Source organism: Sus scrofa, chromosome 1 (genome assembly GCF_054392235.1).
Source record: "Sus scrofa isolate SSC_HxYL_T2T_F1_AM1 chromosome 1, Sscrofa_HxYL_maternal_Yorkshire_Landrace_v2.0, whole genome shotgun sequence".
Classification (NCBI taxonomy): Eukaryota; Metazoa; Chordata; class Mammalia; order Artiodactyla; family Suidae; genus Sus; species Sus scrofa.
This window is the reverse complement of record NC_139383.1, coordinates 16,475,767-16,497,588: the sequence shown is the minus strand read 5'-3', so window position 1 is coordinate 16,497,588 and position 21,822 is coordinate 16,475,767. Positions and strand designations below refer to the sequence as shown.

The 21,822-nt window shown below is 50.0% G+C and overlaps 1 protein-coding gene across 3 annotated transcripts in view; it reads right to left on the bottom strand.

The window, feature by feature from the left end:
- The window catches only part of ZC3H12D (zinc finger CCCH-type containing 12D), a 35,413-nt gene extending 13,814 nt beyond the window's left edge, over positions 1-21,599 (bottom strand). Inside the window, exons 1-2 of one of the 3 annotated variants that reach the window (XM_003121158.5) lie at positions 21,340-21,599; positions 11,600-11,980 (exon numbers count right to left, since the gene is read on the bottom strand). In XM_003121158.5, the coding sequence (XP_003121206.2) occupies positions 11,600-11,910 (311 nt within the window). In that variant the 5' untranslated portion in view covers positions 11,911-11,980; positions 21,340-21,599. Of the gene's footprint in view, positions 1-11,599; positions 11,981-18,394; positions 18,527-19,891; positions 19,993-21,339 lie in introns of those variants that run through there. The other 2 variants (XM_005659155.4, XM_013992498.3) reach the window with 2 other exon arrangements.
- Positions 21,600-21,822: the final 223 nt, after the last annotated feature.

Below are 21,822 nucleotides of genomic sequence, written 5' to 3'. Positions count from 1 at the left end.
GGAGCACCGCCCTCCTTCCTGGCACTTATTGGACACGCACCCTCGCCCCTGGGATGAACTGGGTCTCCCCCCATTTCCAGATCATAGGTTTCTTTTGCTACCTGTTGAATCTTCAGCGCTTAGCATGGTGGTGCCAGATAACTGGTAAGGGTTTAATGAAACCATGTTGAAGGAATGGATGACTGAGAAGAAATGGGTCTTGTGAGCAGCTGGAGGAGGCAGAGCCCAGGCGGAGGGAAGGGTTGGCTAGAAGGACCCTGACGCAGAAAAGGCTTCCATGTCTAGGGACCAGAAAAGGGACAGTGTGGCTGGAGCATGTGGAGCAGAGAAGTGTATGCCGGGGGGTGGGGGGGTTAGATGCTTAGTGAGCCAAGGGTTACCAAAACTCTCATACCCTTTCCAGGCAAGACTAACACCTCACATTTTCACATTTGTGCTTTCTTGGCTGTTTTCTCAGAGGGGGTTAGGGTAGGTCCAGGTTTGTAAAGAGAAAAGGGGAGTCTTGGAAACACTAATGGTATTAGACGCCGGGCTCTGTGCTGCTGTAAAACACAGGGAACTATAACCAGTCACTTGTGAGAGAACATGACCGGAGATAACACAAGAAAAAGAATGTGTGGGAGTTCCTGTCGTGGCGCAGCGGAAACGAATCCGACTAGGAACCATGAGGTTTCGGGTTGGATCCCCGGCTTTGCTCAGCGGGTTAAGGATCCGGCGTTTTGGTGAGCTGTGGTGTAGGTCACAGACGTGGTTCAGATCTGGTGTTGCTGTGGCTCTGGTGTAGGCCGGCAGCAACAGCTCCAATTAGACCCCTACCTCCATATGCCGCAGGTGTGGCCCTAAAAAAAAGACAAAAAAAAAAAGGAAAGAAAGAAAAAGAATGTATATATATATATATGTATAACTGGGTCACTTTGCTGTATACCAGAAAATGACAGAATATTGTAAAGCAACTACAATAAAAAAATTTTTGGATTTCCCATTGTGGCTCAGCAGGTTAAGAACCCAACTAGCATCCATGAGGATGTGGGTTTGCTCCCTGGCCTTGCTCAGCGGGTTAAAGATTTGGCATTGCTGTGACCCATGGTGTGGTCGCAGACATGGCTCAGATTCCATGTTGCTGTGGCTGCGGCATAGGCCAGCAGCTGTAGTTCCGATTCAACTCCTAGCCTGGGAACTTCGATATGCCGCAGGTGCGGCCCTAAAGAAAAAAATTTTTTTTAATTTTATAAAAAAATAAAAACCGGGCTTCGTGGAGATACAAGTGAATTCTACACTCCTATAGCTCCAGCAACCATGTCAGGAACGAGGCCTCACCCCCTAGATCTCCAGCTTAGAGAAAACAGCCCTTTGGCCATAGAGGCTGGGCTGTGAATCTTATGCAAACAGTAAGGAGCAAATATCAATGGCGCTGCCTGTGGTAAAAAGGAAGAGGAAGTGGAAAGCTAGTCCCTTCCGTCCCTGCAGAAGTTGAAAAAAGAAAGGAGATGGAGGAAGAATGAGGAGGCCATTAATAGGTCCTTACCCTGCACCCCCACACCTGCCCCACCTGCTGAGCTGCCCCCCCCCCACCTTGGGGAGGGCTAGAAACACGGAGGTGGGTGTGAGGAGAGGCTGAAGGCCTGTCTTTCAGCACAGTCCGGGCAGGTTGGAAGCCTCTCTGGGAATTCCTAGTTTCACTGGGCTGCAGGGTTGCCTTGGAGGAAAGCAGCCGACAGGTGAACCAGAAGTAATAGCCCTGGATCCCTTGCCTCTCCAGGCCTGGAGGACTGTGGGAGGCCTGGAAATGGACACCGAGGCCCCCACCAGGGGGGTAGCCCTTTAAGCCAGCATGGCTCCCCAGAAGGCCGAGGGGAACACACGACCCTCTGTTGACCATTCCAGAAGCGGGGCCAGCCCAGCCTCTCTGCAGCAGAGCCCAGGGAGGGTCCTGGACCCCTCCCCCAGCCCACACCAGGCCTCAAAGCCCCCAGGTGCCGACTGGGAGAAGAGCAGGGGGAGGGAGAGGAAACACGAGGCTGAGTTGTCCAGAAGACAGAAGATGCTGAACATGATGAACCAGCAAGTGCCAAGTCTGCTCCTCCCAGCTGCCTAAAAGGTGGTGCAGAGATTACATCTACCACAGAAAATAAGGTCTGCCTGCTATGCACAGTGCAGCAATGTGACGCTTTGACGACACCCACACCCCTCCCCCGAACACATGTATCTCTTGGCTGCAGCAAAGTCTGTCCCCCGACAGTTCTCAAGTAAACACATCACTGCCACGATTCTTCTACAATTTCTTTTCGCTCTTTTCTGTGACTACGTATCTGTTTCTAACTGTTCAAAAGCCAACTTTCCATCTCTGATGCCTTTGATAGGCGTGTGATTTGGGGCAACAGTGAACAAAACCCAAGCCTTGTGAGGAGGCAAAGATAAACACAAGGCGACCAGCTGCAGTGACTCTGGACCAGATCACAGCCTGCAGCGGCCCTGGCTGGGGGCAGGTGGAGGGGAGGGGACTGGAGGTTCAGGAGTTCAGGAAAAGAGCTGAGGAATGATGCCACCATCAACTTCATGCAGCAAAAGCCAGCATGACAACAGGACTCCACGATGGCAGACTCCCCCCGCCGCCCCCCCCACCCCGACCAGGAGACAGGTAAGTACCAAGAAGGCCCTGGGAAGATGGTGGGAGTGTGTATCTGCCCATCTCACGCGGGGGCAGCAACACCTTCCCTCTGTCCCTAAGAAGTGCCCTCTCTTCCAGCTTGAATTCCAGGCACGGGGAGGTCGAGAACTGACCCCAGACCCCTCAGCTGGTCTTTCTGGAATGGAGGATTTCCACTCACATCCACTTTTGGCACACACCCTACCCCAGCTTCTCCTCATGAGACTTCTGGTCTCTTGAAATGTGAAGATTGTCTGTTGCTCAGTCTTTGCCATGTTTTGTTTTTGTTGTTTTGTTTTGTTTTACGAACCTCCATCATGGCTGCCCTAGTTCTGGCCACAGAAAGTCCTGGCAGGACTGATGCTACAGGAAGAGGCCACCTCCTCACCACGTGGGAGTCTGTCTCTAGGAGCTGGAAGAGCTCTGTCAGGCAATAAAGCTCAGCTCACCCTGGGAGCCCAGGCCCTGCATACAGAGGGATGTAAGCAAGCCTCCTCCGGGCTCCTCCCCAACTCTATCAGCATCAGGGTGCAAACACCTCAATCAGCAGGGCGCTCTGCTGGGGGCCAGGAGAGCAGTGAATGAAGCGGATCTCCCCCTAGCTTCCTGAAGCTCATTTTATAGAGAGAAACCTGAGTACCTGGCCACACATGTCTAATTTTGTTGTTGTTTTGTTTTGTTTATGCTTCTTTTTTTTTTAGGGCAGCACCCATGGCATATGGAACTTCCCAGGCTAGAGGTTGAATGGGAGTTACAGCTGCCAGCCTGCACCAGAGCCACAGCCACAGCAACACAGGATCGGAAGGATCCGAGCGGCATCTGCAACCTACACCACAGCTCATGGCAACACCGGATCCTTAATGCACTGAGCGGGGCCAGGGATCGAACCCCAGCCTCATGGATACTAGTTGTTTTATACGAGTGGGTTCGTTACCCCTGAGCCACAATGGGAACTCCTCATGTGCCTAATGTCACCATTGCAAGGAGCCCTTGAGGAAGTGACCTTGGTCCCATTTTACCCTTGAGGAAACGGAAGCAAAGCAATGTGCCCAATTCGCTGATCTCACAGCAGATCTCAGAGCCGCCTGCTCTATTGGGCTGCAAACTCTTCCTCCCTGTCTCCACTTCTCCCATTTCTTCCTGCCCTCTCTCCAGTCTCTGTTCCTGAGATCCAGACCGCAGCTCCTTCGGAGCAAAAATGACCAGCTATTAAAATGCTCTGAGCTGGTGCAGAGACCTTATTGCTTATTAAGTCATGGAGAACCAGTTTATCAGGCAGCAGGCTGAGCACCAGGCCCTGGGGGAAAAAAAAAAAAAAAAAAAAACAGGACTAGTAGGTTTCAAATAAACAGAGGTAGTAAGGGAAATGGGTTGGTGCCTGAGGCAAATGTTGCCTACTTGACAAGAATGTCTGGGGCAGCCACCTGCTGTTACCTGTTAGCAGATAGTCATTTACAGTAACTGACAATCTAATCTGAACTTCCCTGTATCACTAACTATTGCTCTAAGTCTCTGCAGGAATTAGCCACTAGCTCACAAAACAAAACAGTCCTATGAAGACTGAGGTGGGACAAAAGGAAAAGACAGATAAGCCATGATTTCTTGGAGGTGTCAAATGCAAAGTCACAACTCGGATTGACTCTGTTTCTTACTTGGGGTTAAACGGCAAACACTCTGAACCTGGAATTTATAGCCCTTTTACCAAGAGGTCGCTCCCCAGCTCAGCTCAGAGAGAGAAAGGAGGTGGCCTCTGGGAGAGGGAAAGGAGAAATGGGTGCAGATTTAGGGAGGAACCCAAGGCCAGTGTTGGTCAGAGTCTATTCAGAGGCTCAGAAGCAGGTTGGCGCCCCAGGCTGGGAGCCCGCCCCCTAGCGGTAGTGGGAAGGGGCCTGAGGGAAACTCCCCACTGTGAACCTGAGCTCTCTCATTCTATTCTCCAGAATACACCAGATCCTGTTGAGGTTTTTAACAGTTTAAAAACGTAAACAACAACAATTCAAACCAAAAAATCCCCTTCCACCCCCAGATGAGGACACATTCAAATGAAACACTTGCCAAGGCCATTAAAAGGATGTGAGATTATCAGGTGGTTTTCCCCAGACTGAAGGCCTTCTACTCACTCCTTTGCTAAATTTGCCTACAAAACGTACTCTTGTATTTGTGAGTACGTGCGGGCATTTGTGAGTCTGCCAGGCAAGAAAATGCTGGTGAGAGTTGGCAGTAAGAATTAACATTCTTCTCAAACACCAAAGTGCAGGTGGTAACATGCTTTCAGTGAAAATCACACTTTTGGGGAGGGGGGCACCCTCTCATATGTGGAAGTTCCTGGGCCAGGGATCGAATCTGTGCCACCACGGCAACCCAAGGCACAGAAGTGACAATGCTAGATCCTTAACCTGATGCACCACCTCGGAATGCCAAGTCACCTTTTTTTAAAAAAAATACCTCCTACGGAGTTCCCGTCGTGGCGCAGTGGTTAACGAATCCGACTAGGAACCATGAGGTTGCGGGTTCGGTCCCTGCCCTTGCTCACTGGGTTAAGGATCCAGCGTTGCCGTGAGCTGTGGTGTAAGTTGCAGATGAGGCTCGGATCCCGCGTTGCTGTGGCTCTGGCGTAGGCCGGTGGCTACAGCTCCAATTAGACCCCTAGCCTGGGAACCTCCATATGCCGCGGGAGCGGCCCAAGAAATAGCAACAACAACAACAACAACAACAACAACAACAAAAAATACCTCCTGGGAGTTGCCATTGTGGCTCAGCAGATTATGAACCTGACTAGTATCCATGAGGTTGCAGGTTTGATCCCTGGCCTCGATCAGTGAGTTAAGGATCCGGCGTTGCCATGAGCTGTGATGAAGATCGCAGACGCAGCTCGGATTCTGTGTTGCTGTGACTGTGGCGTAAGTTGGCAGCTGTAACTCGGATTCAATCCCTGGCCTGGGAACTTACATATGCCTTGGGTGCAGCCCTAAAAAGCAAAATAAATAGATAAATAAACCTACTGGACTTTTTTTTTTTTTTTTTTTTTGGCTTTTTAGGGCTGCATCTGAGGCATACGGAAGTTTCCAGGCTAGGAGTCAAATCAGAGCTACAGCGGCTGGCCTACAACACAGCCACAGCAATGTGGGATCCGAGCCTCGTCTGTGACCTAAAGCACAGCTCCTTAACCCACTGAGAGAGGCCAGGGATTGAACACCTGTCCTCATGAGTCCTAGTTAACCGCTGAGCCACAAAGGGAACTCCAGGACCTTTTTCTTAAGGCCAAGTGTACAGTGATTCCAGTGTTCAGCTCCCATCTCCCCCTCTCCCGCATGTGTGTGCATGCGTGCACACACACACACACACACACCCCTGAAGGGGTGAAGACTATGCTTGGAAATCGGTCTCTGTGCTGCTGGCCAATCAGAGCTGCCACTCAATGCACATATGACCTTCCGAGGATTCCCAACAGGCTGGTAGCTGCAGGAGAGGCCCCTGGTAAAGAAGTGGCGTCTAGTGTGTCCTGTCTCGAGTGGGCACATCTGGGGCTCATCACGAGTGGGGAGGGCTCTGGGCAACACAGGTAGGCTCCGGCCCCAGAATAAAAGCCTGTGGAGGGAGTTCCCATCATCACTCAGCAGTAACGAATCCAACTAGTATCCATGAGGACGCAAGTTCGATCTCTGGCCTAGCCCAGTGGGTTAAGGGTCTGGCATTTTCATGAGCTGTGAGTTGTGGTGTAGGTAACTGACTTGGCTCAGATCTGGCATTGCTGTGGCTGTGGCGTAGGCTGGCAGCTGTAGCTCTGATTTGACTCCTGGCCTGGGAACTTACATATGCCATGGGTGCAGCCCTAAATAGACAAAAAAAAAAAAAAAAAAAAGCGCCTGTGGGGTCAAAGATCCATGGAATTTGCAGCCCAAAGACACACGGTGCCAGAGGAAATGAAGGGCTTTGGAAAAAGCACTGAATCCAGAGCATGGCACTTATTGCTCTGTGACCTTGGGCAAATAACTGACTCTCTCTGAACCTCAGCCAAAGGAGAGAAATTCCTTTACAGGAAGAATGCATTTATTTCCTTCACACATGTGTAAAATAATCACCCTGAATCTTAGAATGTTAGAGAAGAAAAGCCACTTAAGATTATTATTAGAGCAGAAATGATTACAACCCTGTAGGTCAACTGTACTTCCATAAAACTTTTAAAAATGAAAAAAATTAAAATAAAAAATCACAGGAAAAAAGATTATTATTACTTAGTCCAACTTCTTAAGTGTATAAACAGGGCTCAGAAAAAGTCAGGTCACTCACACAAAGGCCACACAGCAGCGAAGCTGAGGACCTAGAACTGTCCTGAGTCTTAGGTAGACACCCTATGGGGCTGTTTACACTTAGATTCAAGTTAACTCGAAAGAAATAAAACAGGAAATTCAGCTTCTCTGCCACACCAGCCACATTTCCAGTGCTCAGTGGTCCCGTGTAGCAGGCGGCCACTGCATTGGACAGTGCGGTAAAGAACCTTCCATCCTCACAGCAGGTCTATGGGCAGCCCCAGGCTAGAGGTCAGAAATCAGATCTTTGGACTTTAAGCCCCATGTTCTGTCCCCCTGCTTCTGACCTCCCTGGTTTCCTCCAAAAATACAAGGGATGCGGCACAACTACAGGCAAGCCAAAGGCTGATTTTCCCAGGTCCCCACCTTGTGTGCTCACCTCTGCAACTTAGAATTCTCACTGAAGTTGACCCCCATCTAGGAGAGCATAAGTGAAGCCATGGCTCCTGCTTAGGAGAGCCAAACAGACGCCTTTTGTTGCTACAGAGAGGCGATGGGAGGTTTTTTGAGTTGAGTGGTGCGGTTCTATTGAAATGACTTGAACAGAATGTGTTTCATAAAATAGGCCAACGCTTGGCGTCCCTTGGTGGCCTAGTGGTTAAGGATACAGCATTGTCACTTCTGTGGCTCAATTTTGATCCCTGGTTGGGGAATTTCTGCATGCCGTGGGTGTGGCAAAACAAAAACAAAAATAAAAACGGGCCTATCTTGTGTGCTCCAAACACATTGCCACTTCTTTTGAGAAGCATGTGAGGAGTCCCCCATGGGGCCCGCGGCGGGATCGGCTGCATCTCTGGGACACAGGGTCTATCCCTGGCCTGGCACAGCAGGTTGGGGATCCAGCGTTGCCACAGCTGTGGTGTAGATCTCAGCTGAGGCTCAGATCTGATCCCTAGCTCGGGAACTCCATATGCTTCGGGGCAGCCAAAAAAGAAAAAAATAATAATAATAAATAAATAATAATAATAATAAATAAAGGCACTTGGCCAGTGATCCTCACTTCCAGCCTCCAGACAGTAGCCATCCCAGGCCTACTGGGTTCAGCCACTGCAAAGAGCCTTGGGCTACACATTCTGAGGCTCTGAGGAGAGGAGTCCATGGACACTTCCACAGTCTTGGCATAGTCAGAGCTCAAGGATGAAAGCCAGGGTCTGACAGAGCCAGCACTGACCTTGGCCAAGCGCATCGAGGCCCTTCTGGTGCTTCTTCCTCTCTCAACTGAGATGGTCAGAGGCAAGGACAAATGACCCCTCTAACAGTCTCTGTTCTAACAGAGACTTTAGCGCCTCCCGTAAATCATGACATCATCTATAATCGCTCATTCTACTTTAGCGGGTCTTTACATTTGGAGGATCACAGACCCTCTAAATGTCTACTGAAAGCTGCTGATCTTCTCCCCAGGGAACTATATATATGAATACAGATTCCCCATTTTGAGTATCATTTCAGGTCATTGGTGGCTTTGAAGATGGAAGAGACCACAAGCCAAGGAATGCAAGTGGCCTCTAGAAGCTGGAAAAGGCAAGAAAACACATCCTCCTCTAGACCTTCCAGAAGGAAACACAGCTCTGCCGACACATTGATTTTAGCCCAGGAAGACGTACACCAGACTCCCGACCTCCAGAATTACAAGACAATAAATCTGTGTTAAGTCACTACATTTGTGTGGTCATTTGTTACAGCAGCAATAGATACTAATACAGATTTTGGGCTTTAAGGATCCACTGAAACACAACTTCCCAAAGGCAACGTGGGGAAAAAAGAATGTGGCTGATGGAACTCCCGCTGCGGCGCAATGGGATCCTAGGCAACTCTGCAGCACCAGGACGCAGGTTCATTGGGGACATAGGTTCAATCCCCAGCCCTGCACAGTGGGTTAAAGGAAACAGTGTTGCCACGGCTGCAGTTTGGATTTGATCCCTAGTCAGGAACTCTATACGCCATGGAGCGGCCAAAAATGAAAAATCAAAAACAAAAAACGACTGTGGCTGAAAAATCAGGCTGTTGTTCTCTGTGAGCAAAGGCAGACGCTGCCCCAGGCTCCAGGGAACTGAGCCACAGTTGGCAATTCAGCAACAGGCACCCTACAGGATGGCACTGCCAACAGAAGATGCTTCTAGTGTGCTCGGGGCAGAAAAGACAAGTATCCCAGCCTGTCTTTTAACCCCCTCTCTGCTCCTTCCAGAACCAGACATCGCATGAAGTCGCAACATCTTCAAAAAAAGAGAATGGCAGCATCAACGATACTATAAAACCTCAGCGAAGGAGAATTTTCAGAAACTATGGTTCTGAGGTTAACTGAGTTTTGAGGTTAACAGATAACAATTAGACATCACGCTGGGTCTCAACCGTCCCTTCTCTTCAAAGGTGCACCCCGAACTAGGCTCCATCCTTCACAACCAAGGATCTGGCAGAGCCTAAGGTCAGAGGTCCTACTGAAACTCTGTTGGAAGACACGGGAGGCTTTACTGTAGGAGAAGGAGAGGGGTGGAGCTGAGCGTCAGACCCCCAACTCTCTCCCAGACGTGCCTATGAACAAACTCAGTCCCACCCATCAGTTAGTGGCCATGCAGTTTCTCTTTTTTCCCCCCTAACTACTGGGATGCAGGAGGCAGGGGAGGGGATGTTTGTGCGTCTGTGTACACATGGACGTACACACACCAAGAACATACACAATACATATGTTCTGGTTAGTTGAGGTGGTTTTTAGGCAGCTTGTGTGTGAAAGAATTAACATTCTGACACATTCTTCATAATAAGCCAGAGGGATGGCTTCTATTTGCAACCCACACAGATTGGGCATGAAGGGACTAGACTGATTGCAATTGCAGGACATGGGGGTGGAGCAGGATTAAGTGGATTTACCCAGAACACATCATGGTCATGTGCAAATAGAGGATGTGGTTTAAATTTGAATTCCAAGCAGCAACAGAGACTTTCATCAAAAGAAAACCCTCCACCACCACCCTATTATAACCATTCCTTAAAAATTATCCCCAAAGAGAGAATGCCTCCACTTTCCTGTAGCATCTGAAGAAATTTTTTTTTACCCTTCAGCCATTCTGCTCTTTTGGAGAGCCAATGTCATCTTAAGGCTTCAATTTAAGCGTTATCATTTTCCTTTTTGTTTGTTTGGTTTGTGTTTTTGGCCTCACCTACAGCATGCAGAATTTCCCGGGCCAGGGATTGAACCTGAGCCATAGCAGTGACCCGAACTACAGCAGTGACAATGTCAGATCCTTAACCACTAGGTCACCAGGAACTCCACATCATCTTACTTTAAATGTAAGTCATTATCTTTCTATGGACGCCCAGAGGGAGAAGTGCCTCATCCAGACCAGATCACCAGAGGCCAGACTACCTCTCAAAACCCAGCAGGAGTTCCCTGGTGGCTCAATGGGTGAAGGATCCAGTGTTGGCATTGCTGTGGCTCAGGCTGATGCTGTGGTAAGGGTTCGATCGCTGGCCCAGGCACTTCCCCATGCCTTGGGAACAGCAAAAAAAAAAAAAAAAAAAAAAAAATGCAGACTTTCTTTCTAGGACTCTCAGAACCTATTGGATTCTTAAAAATCCCTTTAACTCCACCACATATCTTGAATTAGGCAGGCTTTCCAAGGCTCACCTACCTGGTGCCTACATGGAGTGTATCTGAGAATGTTTTAGAGACCTGAGGACCGGCACCTAGACCGAAGGGAGAAAGCAGGGCTCCACTGCCTGCTGATACATCCACTCACACCCATTAACACCCCCTCACACATCCCCTAACACTGCTTTTCTCCATTCCCAGCATGGCTCAGCTTTGCAGCTGTGAATGGCTGACTTCCTATGGCTCTGCCTTTGCTGGACTGTAGTTCAGCCAAGCAGTAGAATAATGAACTTGTTTGGGCAAAGTGCCCACGGTGCCCAGCAGAGAGTGTGGGTGAGGCTGCAGAGATTCCCTCTCAGCTGAATTAGCCTCTCCAGGACCGATAAGGAGATGGGTGTGAAGCTTTCATCACTGAAACACACAAAGATGCCAATATACCAAAAGAATAGCTGCCTCTGAAGCTGGTGGGGGGCGGGGAGAGGCACACCTCCCAAACCTGCCCAGGGAACCCCAACTTGGCGGCTCACAACCCCCAGCAGAGGGCTCCCAGTGTAGTTCAAGGACATTTTCCCATCTGGTTCTCATACCTTTGAGGGAAACTGAAGAGCCATCTCTTGGCCTGTGTCACAGAAGAGGAAAAGAGATGCCCCAGCTTTCCCAGAGTCGCGCAGCTGGTTAGGGACAGGCTCCAGAAGCCAGGTTGGCCAAGGCCCAGGCCTGGGCTCCTCTGGGATTATCCCTGCCACCCTCCCAGGAGGGCCTGGCTCTGAGTCAGTGTACCAGTTAGGTGAACCCTTTCTCTGTGTCAGGGACTGCCCTAGACATTTCACGCAGCTCCAGTTCTTATGGCTTCCTTCTAAGGAGGTTGTAGACCAACGTTACAGAGGGAGAAAGGGAGGCTCAGAGGGGTTAACTGACTTACTGAAGGCCACACAGCTACTGCGGGATGGAACGGGGATTCCAAGCCCCGTCCATTCGCCCCAAAGCTCTTTGGACCAAACCACCAAGAAGAGGAGCAAGGCTCCCAAACCGCGGCTCCGGGATGAAGAAAGCTACCTCATTGCCACGTTGCTGCCGTCGATCACTATGGGTCGCAAGGAACTGGCTGGGCATCCGCTCTCCTGCTCCAGGTCCACCGCCAGCCCGCGCTGGGCGGAGTCCGGGGTCCCGCAGCAGCCCCTGGGGACAAGCAGGGGCGCAGGTGCAGCACTGCTCTGGTGGGCGCTGGGGCGGCTGCCAGTCTGGATCAGCTCCTGCAGCACGTCATTCACCAGAGCATCCTCACCCAGCTTGTCCAGCACCCTGAGCACATCCTCCCGGCCGTAGCCCAGCTTCTGGAAGAACTCCATCTTCCTTGAGCGCTCCATGCTGTACCAGCTGGGCCTCCGGCGAGGGTCCTGCCGCCGGCTTCCTCCTGGCAGAGCCCCGCGGCATGAGCTAGAGAGAGGAGGCACGATCAGGTGTTTTCTGGGCAGCGAGGCTGTGGGGTCACTGAGGGCAAGTTACCAGCTCCCTCCCGCCTTATCTGTCAGGAAATCATGTGGAGGCCCCGTCCCCTGGGGATTTTCAGTTTCTCACTATGGTTGGGGAGCCCCAGATGCACTGCTTTATTAGTGGGCTCTCCCAGGACCCCACTCATGGTCCCCACCAGGATGACTGGCCAGAGGCCCACGGGACCTGTGCGCCCAGGCCAGAAAAATGTTTCTAAGGTTCTGTTATGTCTGAATTTGTGTCCCCTCCACATTCACACGGTGAAGCCTATCACCCAGCCTCTCGGGATGTGACTGGACTTGGAGACAAGGGCTTAAAATGGGGTCAGTCCTCACCCCAGAGGACTGTGTCCTTATAAAAGGAGTTTGGGATACAGATGGGTACAGGGGGAAAGCCAGGTGAAGACAATGAGTGGGGAGGTCCCGTCTCAGCCCAGTGGAAACGAATACAACTAGTATCCATGAGGACTTGGGTTTGATCCCTGGCCTCACTCAGTGGGTTAAGGATCCAGCATTGCCATGAGCGGTGGTGTAGGTCACAGACACAGCTCGGATCTGGCGTTGCTGTGGCTGTGGTGTAGGCCAGCAGCTGCAGCTCGGATTCAACCCCTAGCCTGGGAACCTCCATATGCCATGGGTGTGGCCCTAAAAAGCCAAAAAAAAAAAAAAAAAAAAGACATGGCGGGGCAAGGCCATCTACCAACTCAGGAAACAGGCCTCAGAAGAAACAAGCCCTGCCAACACCGTGGTCTCAGACTTCTAGCCACCAGAACTATAAGATAATAAGAATAATAGCAGTAAGTTATTTTTTTTTAAATATGCCTATAACATCATCCTGTGTGAGGTGAGATGAGGGGGACCCCCCAAAAGATTCCCGGACCCCCAAAGATACCAAACTCTGCAGATGCTCAGGTCCCTTATATAAAATGGCATAGTATTTATATATAACCTCCCACATACACCTGAATACTTTAAAACCTCTCTGGATTACTTATAATACCTAATACAAGGTAAATGCCATGTAAGTAGTTGTAACTACAATGTAATACCATGTAAATAGTTGCCAGTGTGCAACAAATTCAAGTTCTGCTTTTTGGAAATTTCTGGAATTTTTTTTCCCATTTTTAATCCACAATTGGTTGGGTTTGAGGATACAAAGGGCCAGTTGTATGCATATTTATATATTTATCTATACTAAATATACATATTAGATTATATATTATATATTTATGTTTACAAAAATATGTATATAAATAAAATATAAAATAAATACCAAGTCTGTGGTTATTGTGTTATGACAGCCCAAGTAAACTAATATAGCCCCTCAGCTTGAACAGGGGAAAATACCCCCCTGGTGAATTCTATTCCCAGAAACACAACGTTCAGACCTAAATTCAACTCTATGCACTGGCACAGCTTTCCCTAGCAATTAATTCAGGTCATACTGAACTTCTAAAATAGAAGATCCTGGGAGTTCCTATTGTTGCTCAGCAGGTTAAGAACCAAAAAGATGCAGGTTCGATCCCTGGCCTCACTCAGTGGGTTAAGGATCCAGCACTGCAGCAAGCTGCAGCATAGGTTGAAGATGCAGCTCGGATCTGTGGCTGTGTTGTAGGCTGGCCCGGGAATTTCCATATGCTGTACATGAGGCCCTAAAAACAAAAACAAAACCAGAAGATCCTAGCCCACATTTGACCCTTTCCACTCAGCCATCACTGGCTGGCCTACATCTCTGTGGGAGTGGGGATTGGGGGCGAGGTACCGCAGCCTGACAGATGTTTATAAGAAAAAGATGACTAAACCAAAAGGAACACTCTGGACTGGGTCCCGCTCTCTTTTCTACTCACAAAGTCCTACATCTTTCAAAAAACCTTTTAAAATACAGAAATAATCATGAAACTATAAATACAGTGAAAAATTGAAACAATGAGGAAGTAGAACAAACAAGAAGATACAATGTCTCTTCATACATACCCCAAATCACACTTGTCTCTCCCACCACCTTCTAGCGCTTTTTTGATGCATTTACTTGCAATATCTAGTAGATACACATATATACTGTTTTTGGGAGGTTGTTTTACATAAAAAGTATCATACTGTCTGTATTGCCCAGCAACTTGCTTTTCTTTCTTTTTTTTTTTTTTTTTTTTTTGTCTTTTTGCTGTTTCTTGGGCCGCTCCCGCGGCATACGGAGGTTCCCGGGCTAGGGGTCTAATTGGAGCCGTAGCCACCGGCCTACGCCAGAGCCACAGCAACTCGGGATCTGAGCCTCGTCTGCAACCTACACCACAGCTCACGGCAACACCGGATCGTTAACCCACTGAGCAAGGGCAGGGACCGAACCCGCAACCTCATGGTTCCTAGTCGGATTCGTTAACCACTGTGCCACGACGGGAACTCCCTGCTTTTCTTATTAAAAATGCATTTTGCAAACTATTACATCTAGAATAGATAAGCAGTGAGGTCCTACTGTACAGCACAGGAAACTATATATCCAGTCTCATGGGATAGACCACGATGGAAGATAATATAAGAAAGGGAATGTGTGACTGGGTCAAGTTGCTCTACAGCAGAAATTGGCACAACATTGTAAGTCAACTATACTGTAATTTAAAAAAGAATATAAAAAAATATAAAAATTAAGAGAGTATTCAAAACCAGTAATAGCGTTTAAACATATTTTGTGGACAACAGAATACATGTTTTTTAGTACCTTCTCATTTGTATGCAGAACATGTAAATCTGGTATAAGAGTTACATTTCAAAAAAAAACAAGAGTTCCCATTGTGGCTCAGCTGTAACAAATCAGACTGGTAACCATGAGGATGCGGGTTTGATCCCTGACCTTGCTCAGTGTGTTAAGGATCCTGCGTTGCTGTGGCTGTAGTATAGGCTGGTGGCTGCAGCTCTGATTTGACTCTTAGCCCAGGAACTTCCATATGCCAAACATGCAGCCCTAAAAATCTACATACATTACATGTAAAAACTATAAACAAGTAATAAAAATTAACATGCATTTTGGAAATCTTTCCCTGCTGGTTTATCTGTTCTACTGCCTATCATATCCCCAGCATTTAGGACAGAGTCTGGCACAGCTGAATATTAACACATATTTATTGAATGAATGAATGAAGGGTGTTTATCCATAAGCCAAATGATGGAAATTTAGATGGCCTTCGATTTCTCCATTACAAATCACACGTTGTGCACACTCACACACATCTGTCCATCTGTCATTTCACCCCATCCTCTTCTCAGTATTACAGGTCCTTTAGGATCTAGTCTCTGTTGGCATCCTCTGCAGCATTCTCTCTCCTGGGTTCCCAGCATGCCGGCCCCTTCTCTCACAGGGCTTCTCCCCATGGTGGTGGAACCCAAACAGAACTCACAATGTCTGGGGCTGGCAGGTCAAAGGCATTTGTCAGCCAACCTCCTGGACGGAGGGCCTCTGCAGCAGCCTCCACTTGTCAGCCCACTGACTGCTGAACCACCAAAACTGCCCCCAAGGCCACCGATGGCCTCCTAACTGCCAAACCCAATAGCATCTTCACATTCCTTCCCTTATGCAACCTCTCTGCTGCTCCTGACTCTGGGGGCCACTCCCTTACTTGTGATTTTAAATCAAAACATTTTGGACCACCTTGTCCTTGAAATGCTCTCCTCCCCTGGGATGTACGATCTGGCCAGAGTCTTCTCCGAAGTCTTTCCGGCTCTTCCCTTACTCTGCTCTCTAGTTCAATGATGGGGTCCTGCCCAGGCTGTCTTCCCTTGCCCTCATGCCCCTCAGCCCCTAGATGGATGAGCCCGCAACTGCTCTTCCGGGCCAGACCCCTTGCCAAGCACCAGGCACACACAGCTGTAAATCTGTGAGATAAAGGCCCTGCCTGCATCCTTACCCCACCCCCAATATGCAGCAACAGCCTCCTGGGGGTCCCTCCTCCGTGCCTTCTGGCCCAGCCCCCGTTTGCAGCCAGCTCTGTATTTTCAGGACAAGCCAACCACGTCATCCCCTGCTTAGAAACGTCCTCTGACCCTGTGTTGACTACGAGAAAGACACCAAGTTCCTGGGCAGATGGCAGGGCTGGACTCTGTCCACCTCCTGAGGAGTTTCTTGGATTTTTATTTACTAAACGTCCAAAGCTGAAATTACCTTCCGTCCTGGCACATTTTTTCTTGGGTTCCCATCTCAATGAATAGCATCCCCGAGAGGCCCAAAGAAGAAATCTCAAAATCACCTTTGACTCATCCTTTCCCTCATTTTGACATCCAACTAGTGGTTGATTCTACTTGCTAGACGTTTCCCATAATCACACTCTCCTTCACGCTCATACCTCCACGGCCCGATGGTTCCCTCATCCATCCAACCACCCAATCAGTCATTTCTGTCACAAACACTGACTGATCACCTGCTAGACACCTGACCCTGTGCTGGGACCCAGTTCTGTAAAAACAAAATAATACAGTCCAATTTCAGTTTGTCCCTAGCCTACTCAGGAAAACAGACAAAATATCTAAAGGACAAGCCATACATCATGATGGTAGGAAGCACGACACTTACGATTAGAAAACTGCTTTTGGGAGTCACCCTCGTGGCTCAGCAGAAAACAAATTTGACTTGCATCCATAAGGATGCAGGTTTGATCCCTGGCCTCACTCAGTGGGTTAAGGATCTGGTGTTGCCGTGAGACATGGCTCGGATTCCATGTGGCTCTGGCTCTGGCGTAGGCCGGCAGCTACAGCTCCGATTCGACCCCTAGCCTGGGAACCTCCACATGCCTAGGGTGCGGCCCTAAAAAGACAAAAAGACAAAAAAAAAAAAATAAGATGTGCTTTCAAAACTCAGGTGAGGAACGACTTATCTTCCTTGCTGGGGAAAGAAGAGGCTGGAGAGGCTCCCACAGAGCTGCACAAGCAAGGATAAGCTGGCCTCTCCCAGTGGGAGAAGGGCCACAAATCTCCCCAGGGCTCTGGGAGGGCCGCCTCCCCTGAATTCCCACCTCAACTTCAGTCAAGTTAGTCCACTGATCCAAGACTTCCATGTCCCCCTAAAATGCCCGTGTCCCTCCACCCTGTGCAGCGTAGACATCAAATCCTTTAGCACAAGAGGCCAGCCCCTCACCACCAGCCCGAACCCCTTGCCTGCCTCCGTGGCCACCATCTCTAGTCCAGCCGCACCTTCTACTCCCTGATCCATGGCTTGTCCTTTCTCTTAGGACTGTTGTTCCTTTGAGCCAAGGTCCAGCTTTGGCCCAGGCTCCACGCAGGAAGGGGACATACCTGCCTGGCAGGTCAGCCTCACACCAGGGGTTGCTCACTGTCCCTGAAGAACCCTGGGCCCTAGGCCTTCCCTTGGGCTCTTCCCTCTGCAGAGCACCTGTCCCTCCTCCACCAGACCTAACCCCATCGTCACCTCCTCCAAGAAGCCCTCCCAGCCACTCCCACCTTCATCTCTCCCTGATTTATGCATGCACCCTAGCACTTATTTTGTTTTGGGAGAGAGAGCTGAAGGGAAGCTTGAGAGGAGGGGTAGGAGAAAGAAAAGAGAGAGGGGAACTAAAAGGGGAGAGAAGGAAAGAGAAGAAAGACAGTACAGGCACAGAAACATAAAAGCTCTTGGTTGTGTCCACAGCTTTCTTGCAGAGATGCTTACTTGACCGGCCTAGTATTCTCAGGGAAAAGACGGGTAAATGAAAGCATTCCCTTCTTACAGAAGATGATACAGAGGCTCAGAGTGGTACAGAGGAATGGTTACACAGCCAGTAAAGGGCAAAGATTGACCAGATAAGTGGATACCCAAAATAAGTTGTGTTCAGGGCAGAGACAACATCTTGTCATCACAGAAATGCAAAAGCCAAACTACGCTGGGGTCAGGTGACTTCTCTCCGGTCACGGAGTAACAGACACAAGGAGTGTCCGAGTTTGTTTCCTAGCTTGGCATTCCACTTTGACAGAAACACGAGCATTTTCAAAATGAAAAAACGTGAGGCTTTCACCTGGGGTAGGGAGTGGGAGTGGGGCCCTGGCCTTGGCAGCACCCCCAGAACCCTCACGTTCCAACAGAACTTCTTTTTTTTTTAATCCTGTTTAGGGCTGCACTTGCAGCATATGGAAGGTCCCAGGGAGGGATCGAATGGCAGCTGCAGCTGCCCGCCTACACCACAGCCACAGCCACACCCACACCAGATCCCCGACCCACTGAGCAAGGCCAGGGATCAAACCCGAGTCCTCATGGATGCTAAGCGGGTTCATTACCGCTGAGCCACGACGGGAACGGCCAGAGCACCTTTTCTGAGCAGACTTTTGAAAGGTTATGCGTGGGAAAGGGGGCTGTTTTTACACAAAATTAACTGAAAGAATTCACCTTCTTCCGAGGCTTTTGCACCCCCTTTGAGACTTTAAGGTAACTCCATTTCCTTTGAAAATGTCTAAATAAGGGAGCCCGCTGGGTGGGAGGCTGCTCTCCGGCGCCTCCGCAGGTCACAACCCTCCCTTCAGCTGTGACGGCCTTTGAGCTGCACCAATGCCAGCAGCTCCTTTCTTCCTTTCTATTTTTAAGACCTGAAAATATGAACAGTTTCATCTCAGTTTTCTTCCTCAATCTTGACTGGAAGTCACAAACCGCACAGATGTTTAGTAACACTTGGAAAATCTTCCCAAGTCTCCTGAGCTCTGACCGTCGGTCGTCAGCGCGGCACAGCATCCTGTGCGCAGGGGCAAGGCTGTGGAGATGGGCTCCGCTGACGGGACGGCAGGAGAGGAGAGGGAGGGGCGGGGGGAGAGGCGGGGGGAGGGGCGGGGGAGGGGAGGGGGAGGGGGAGGCTCCCAAGAGAGGAAGGGGAGGGGCGGGGAGGGGAGGCTCCCAGGAGGGGAGGGAGAGGGGCAGGGGGGAGGGGGAGGCTCCCAGGAGGGGAGGGGGAGGGGGAAGGGTGGGGGAGGAGAGGCTCCCGAGTGGGGGGGAGGGGGAGGCTCCCAGGAGAGGAAGGGGCGGAGGAGGCAACGCTCCCAGGAGAGGGGGGATGGGGAGACTCCCAGGAGAGGAGGGGGAGGGGCAGGAGGAGAGGGAGGCTCACAGGAGAGGAGGAGAGGAGGGGGAGGGGAGGGGAGAGGGGAGGGGGGAAGGGGGGAAGGGGGAGCCTCCCAGGATGAACAATGGGAGTCTAAGGTCTAACCTCTGACTGAGCAGAGCCCCTGAGGAAAAAAAATAAGGGCAAAGCTAAAGCATGAGAAAATGAGAGGGCTATAAGAGCTGCAGAGGACTGGCAGCTCAAGGGGGCACCGGGTTTTATAAGGGGCCTCCTTTCTTTTTTCTTTCCTTTTTTTTTCTTTTTTTGGCCACCCCAAAGCATACAGAGTTCCCCAGCCAGGAATCTGATCTGAGCCACAGTTGCTGCAGTTGTGGCAAAGCCGATCTCTTAACCCCCTGTGCCAGGCCAGGGATCGAACCTGCGTCCTGGAGCTGAAGAGATGTCACCGATCCCATGGCAGCACAGCGGGAACTCCAAGGTGCCTCCTTGTAGGGCATCTTTGGAAATCCCAGAGTCCCTGGCAGGCAGAAAGGGCAGCCTCATTGCTCCCGTTGCAGGCAATGAAACTGAGGGACAGAAAGGTTTTGCTGACTTACCCCAGATCCTACAGCTAATGGGTGGGAGAGCCTAGACTCCCAAGGGCACCCGTGCCCACCACAGGGTGGGCCCAGGGCCGCTGGGGGTGGGGGTGGGGGAGCTCGGAGCAAGGCCAGCCTGCATGTCAGCGCCAGAACAAGCACATTCAACACCAGACCCTGACCCCCAAGTCCATTCTGGGGTCGCCTTTGCCAGCTCAAGAGAAACAGACCCCAGACACCCACTGAAAGTCCTACCGTCATGAGGAGAAAGTTCTAAATAGAGTCCATGCAGAAGTTTTCAGCTCAGATCTAGAGGCCCTCAGGGGGTTGTCAGAGTTTGAGGAAGTCTCTGAGAGGCAAGACTTCAGCCCATGAGATTTGTGGTTTTGGTCTGGCCTTTTTTTCTTTTTGCTTTTTAAGGGAATTAAATTTTTTTTAATTGTGGCAAAATACTCACAAGATGTTAACTATCTTTAGCGTGTGCAATTCAGCAGTACGAAGCAACCATCACCACCATCCGTCTCCAGGGCTTTTCATCTTCCCAGAGGGAAACTCTGCCCCCATTAAACACCAGCTCCCCCTCCCCCTCCCTCAGTCCCAGGCAACCCTGGTTCTCCATCGTGTCTTTCTGAATCTGACTGCTCTCAGTACTTTGTCTAAGTGGCATCATACAGTGTTTGTCCTTCTGTGACTGGCTCATCTCCTTTGGCATACTATCACCAAAGCTTATCCGTGTTGTAGCAGGTGTCAGAATCTCCTTCCTTTTTAAGGCTGAGTAATACTCCATTGCATGCAAATAACATGCTGTGTTTATCCATTCAGCCATCCATGGACACGTGTGTTGCTGCCAGTATTTACCTGTTGTGAATAATGCGCTATGAGCTTGGGTGGACTGGCTTGGCTCTTTGCTTTCCCCTCGAACTTGTTCCCCTGCTCTACTGCACTGCCGTAGGTTGAGTGTACACCCAAGTATTTACAACCCTGATCGATATATCCCAGGGTAACTCTGAAGCAAAGTTTAAAACATATCCCTCCACTAAATGCCACTCCCAACCTATTCATATGTCAGTTGTTGTTACCCTGGACTTGGCAACATCTGGCCCTGGAAAGAAGGTGACAGTCTTGGGAGGCACAGCTGAAGATTCTAATGGCTCCAGGGAATTAGCCAAAATTATATTCACTGCTGTCCCATCGGAACATGGAAGACTTATTTCCGCGTCCTTCTCGAAACCCACAGAACCATCCTCTAGAAGAGATAAGGTTAGGGGGCTGCCCCACGTTCCTGATCTGCCAGGAAACCAGACACCCACCAATCAATACCAAGTCTAGGAGATGCTTTCGAGAGCATGGAGACAGGTTTAACATGTGCCTGAGAGTTCTGTTCCTTTGATTTCATAAAATTAAAACATCTTCAAAGACCACAGCAGGAGCTTTTCCTTAAACTGGAGAGTTTCCTCTGATTAATCTTTCTCCCACAAAAGCCCTCTCGATATTAAATGCAATTTTGCTAAAATGAGCAAGATTTTACCTAAAGGAAATTAAAGATGCTTATCTAATTGTTTTTTCCTCTGAGCCCTCAAAGTATTGAAGGAAAGGAGATTGCTCAGGCACCACTCATCCAAGAACTGCCCTCCCTCCTGCCTCTCTCCTCACACCCCTGGACCCAAGTCACACTGACAGTCAGCCAGGGGACGAGCACTCACCAGCAGGGCGTGTCTCGCTCGGGGCCCTCGGAGTGGACGGAGTGGACGCTGGGCTCCCCTCAGCAGCTGTCACCCACTGTCCTCCCAGCCTGCCAGGTGTCCCCGAGGAGCCACGTTGGGCCAAAGCTTCCACTTCCTTTCACCGGTCACGTTCAGCTGCAAAGGTACTTTTGCTTTGCACTTAGAAGAAGAAAAAAAAAGGAAAGGAAGAAAGCAGCCAGATGAGGGAGGGAGCCGAAGCCAATGCCCCAGCGTGAGTCACCGAATCAAAGTTCAACGACCACATGCAAAACGCACTCCGGGAGGGCAGGGCTGGCTGCAAACAAGGGCTTGAGCTTCCCTCCCCACCCGCCCAACAGTGGACGTGGCTGCTCTGAGTTCCCACTCCTGCCTCCAGCTGAGATTAGCATCTGGGTCCTGGATGCTCCTTGGGAGGGTGGGTGCTCACTACTTTATAAACAAAATGACAGCAGAAGCCAGGAG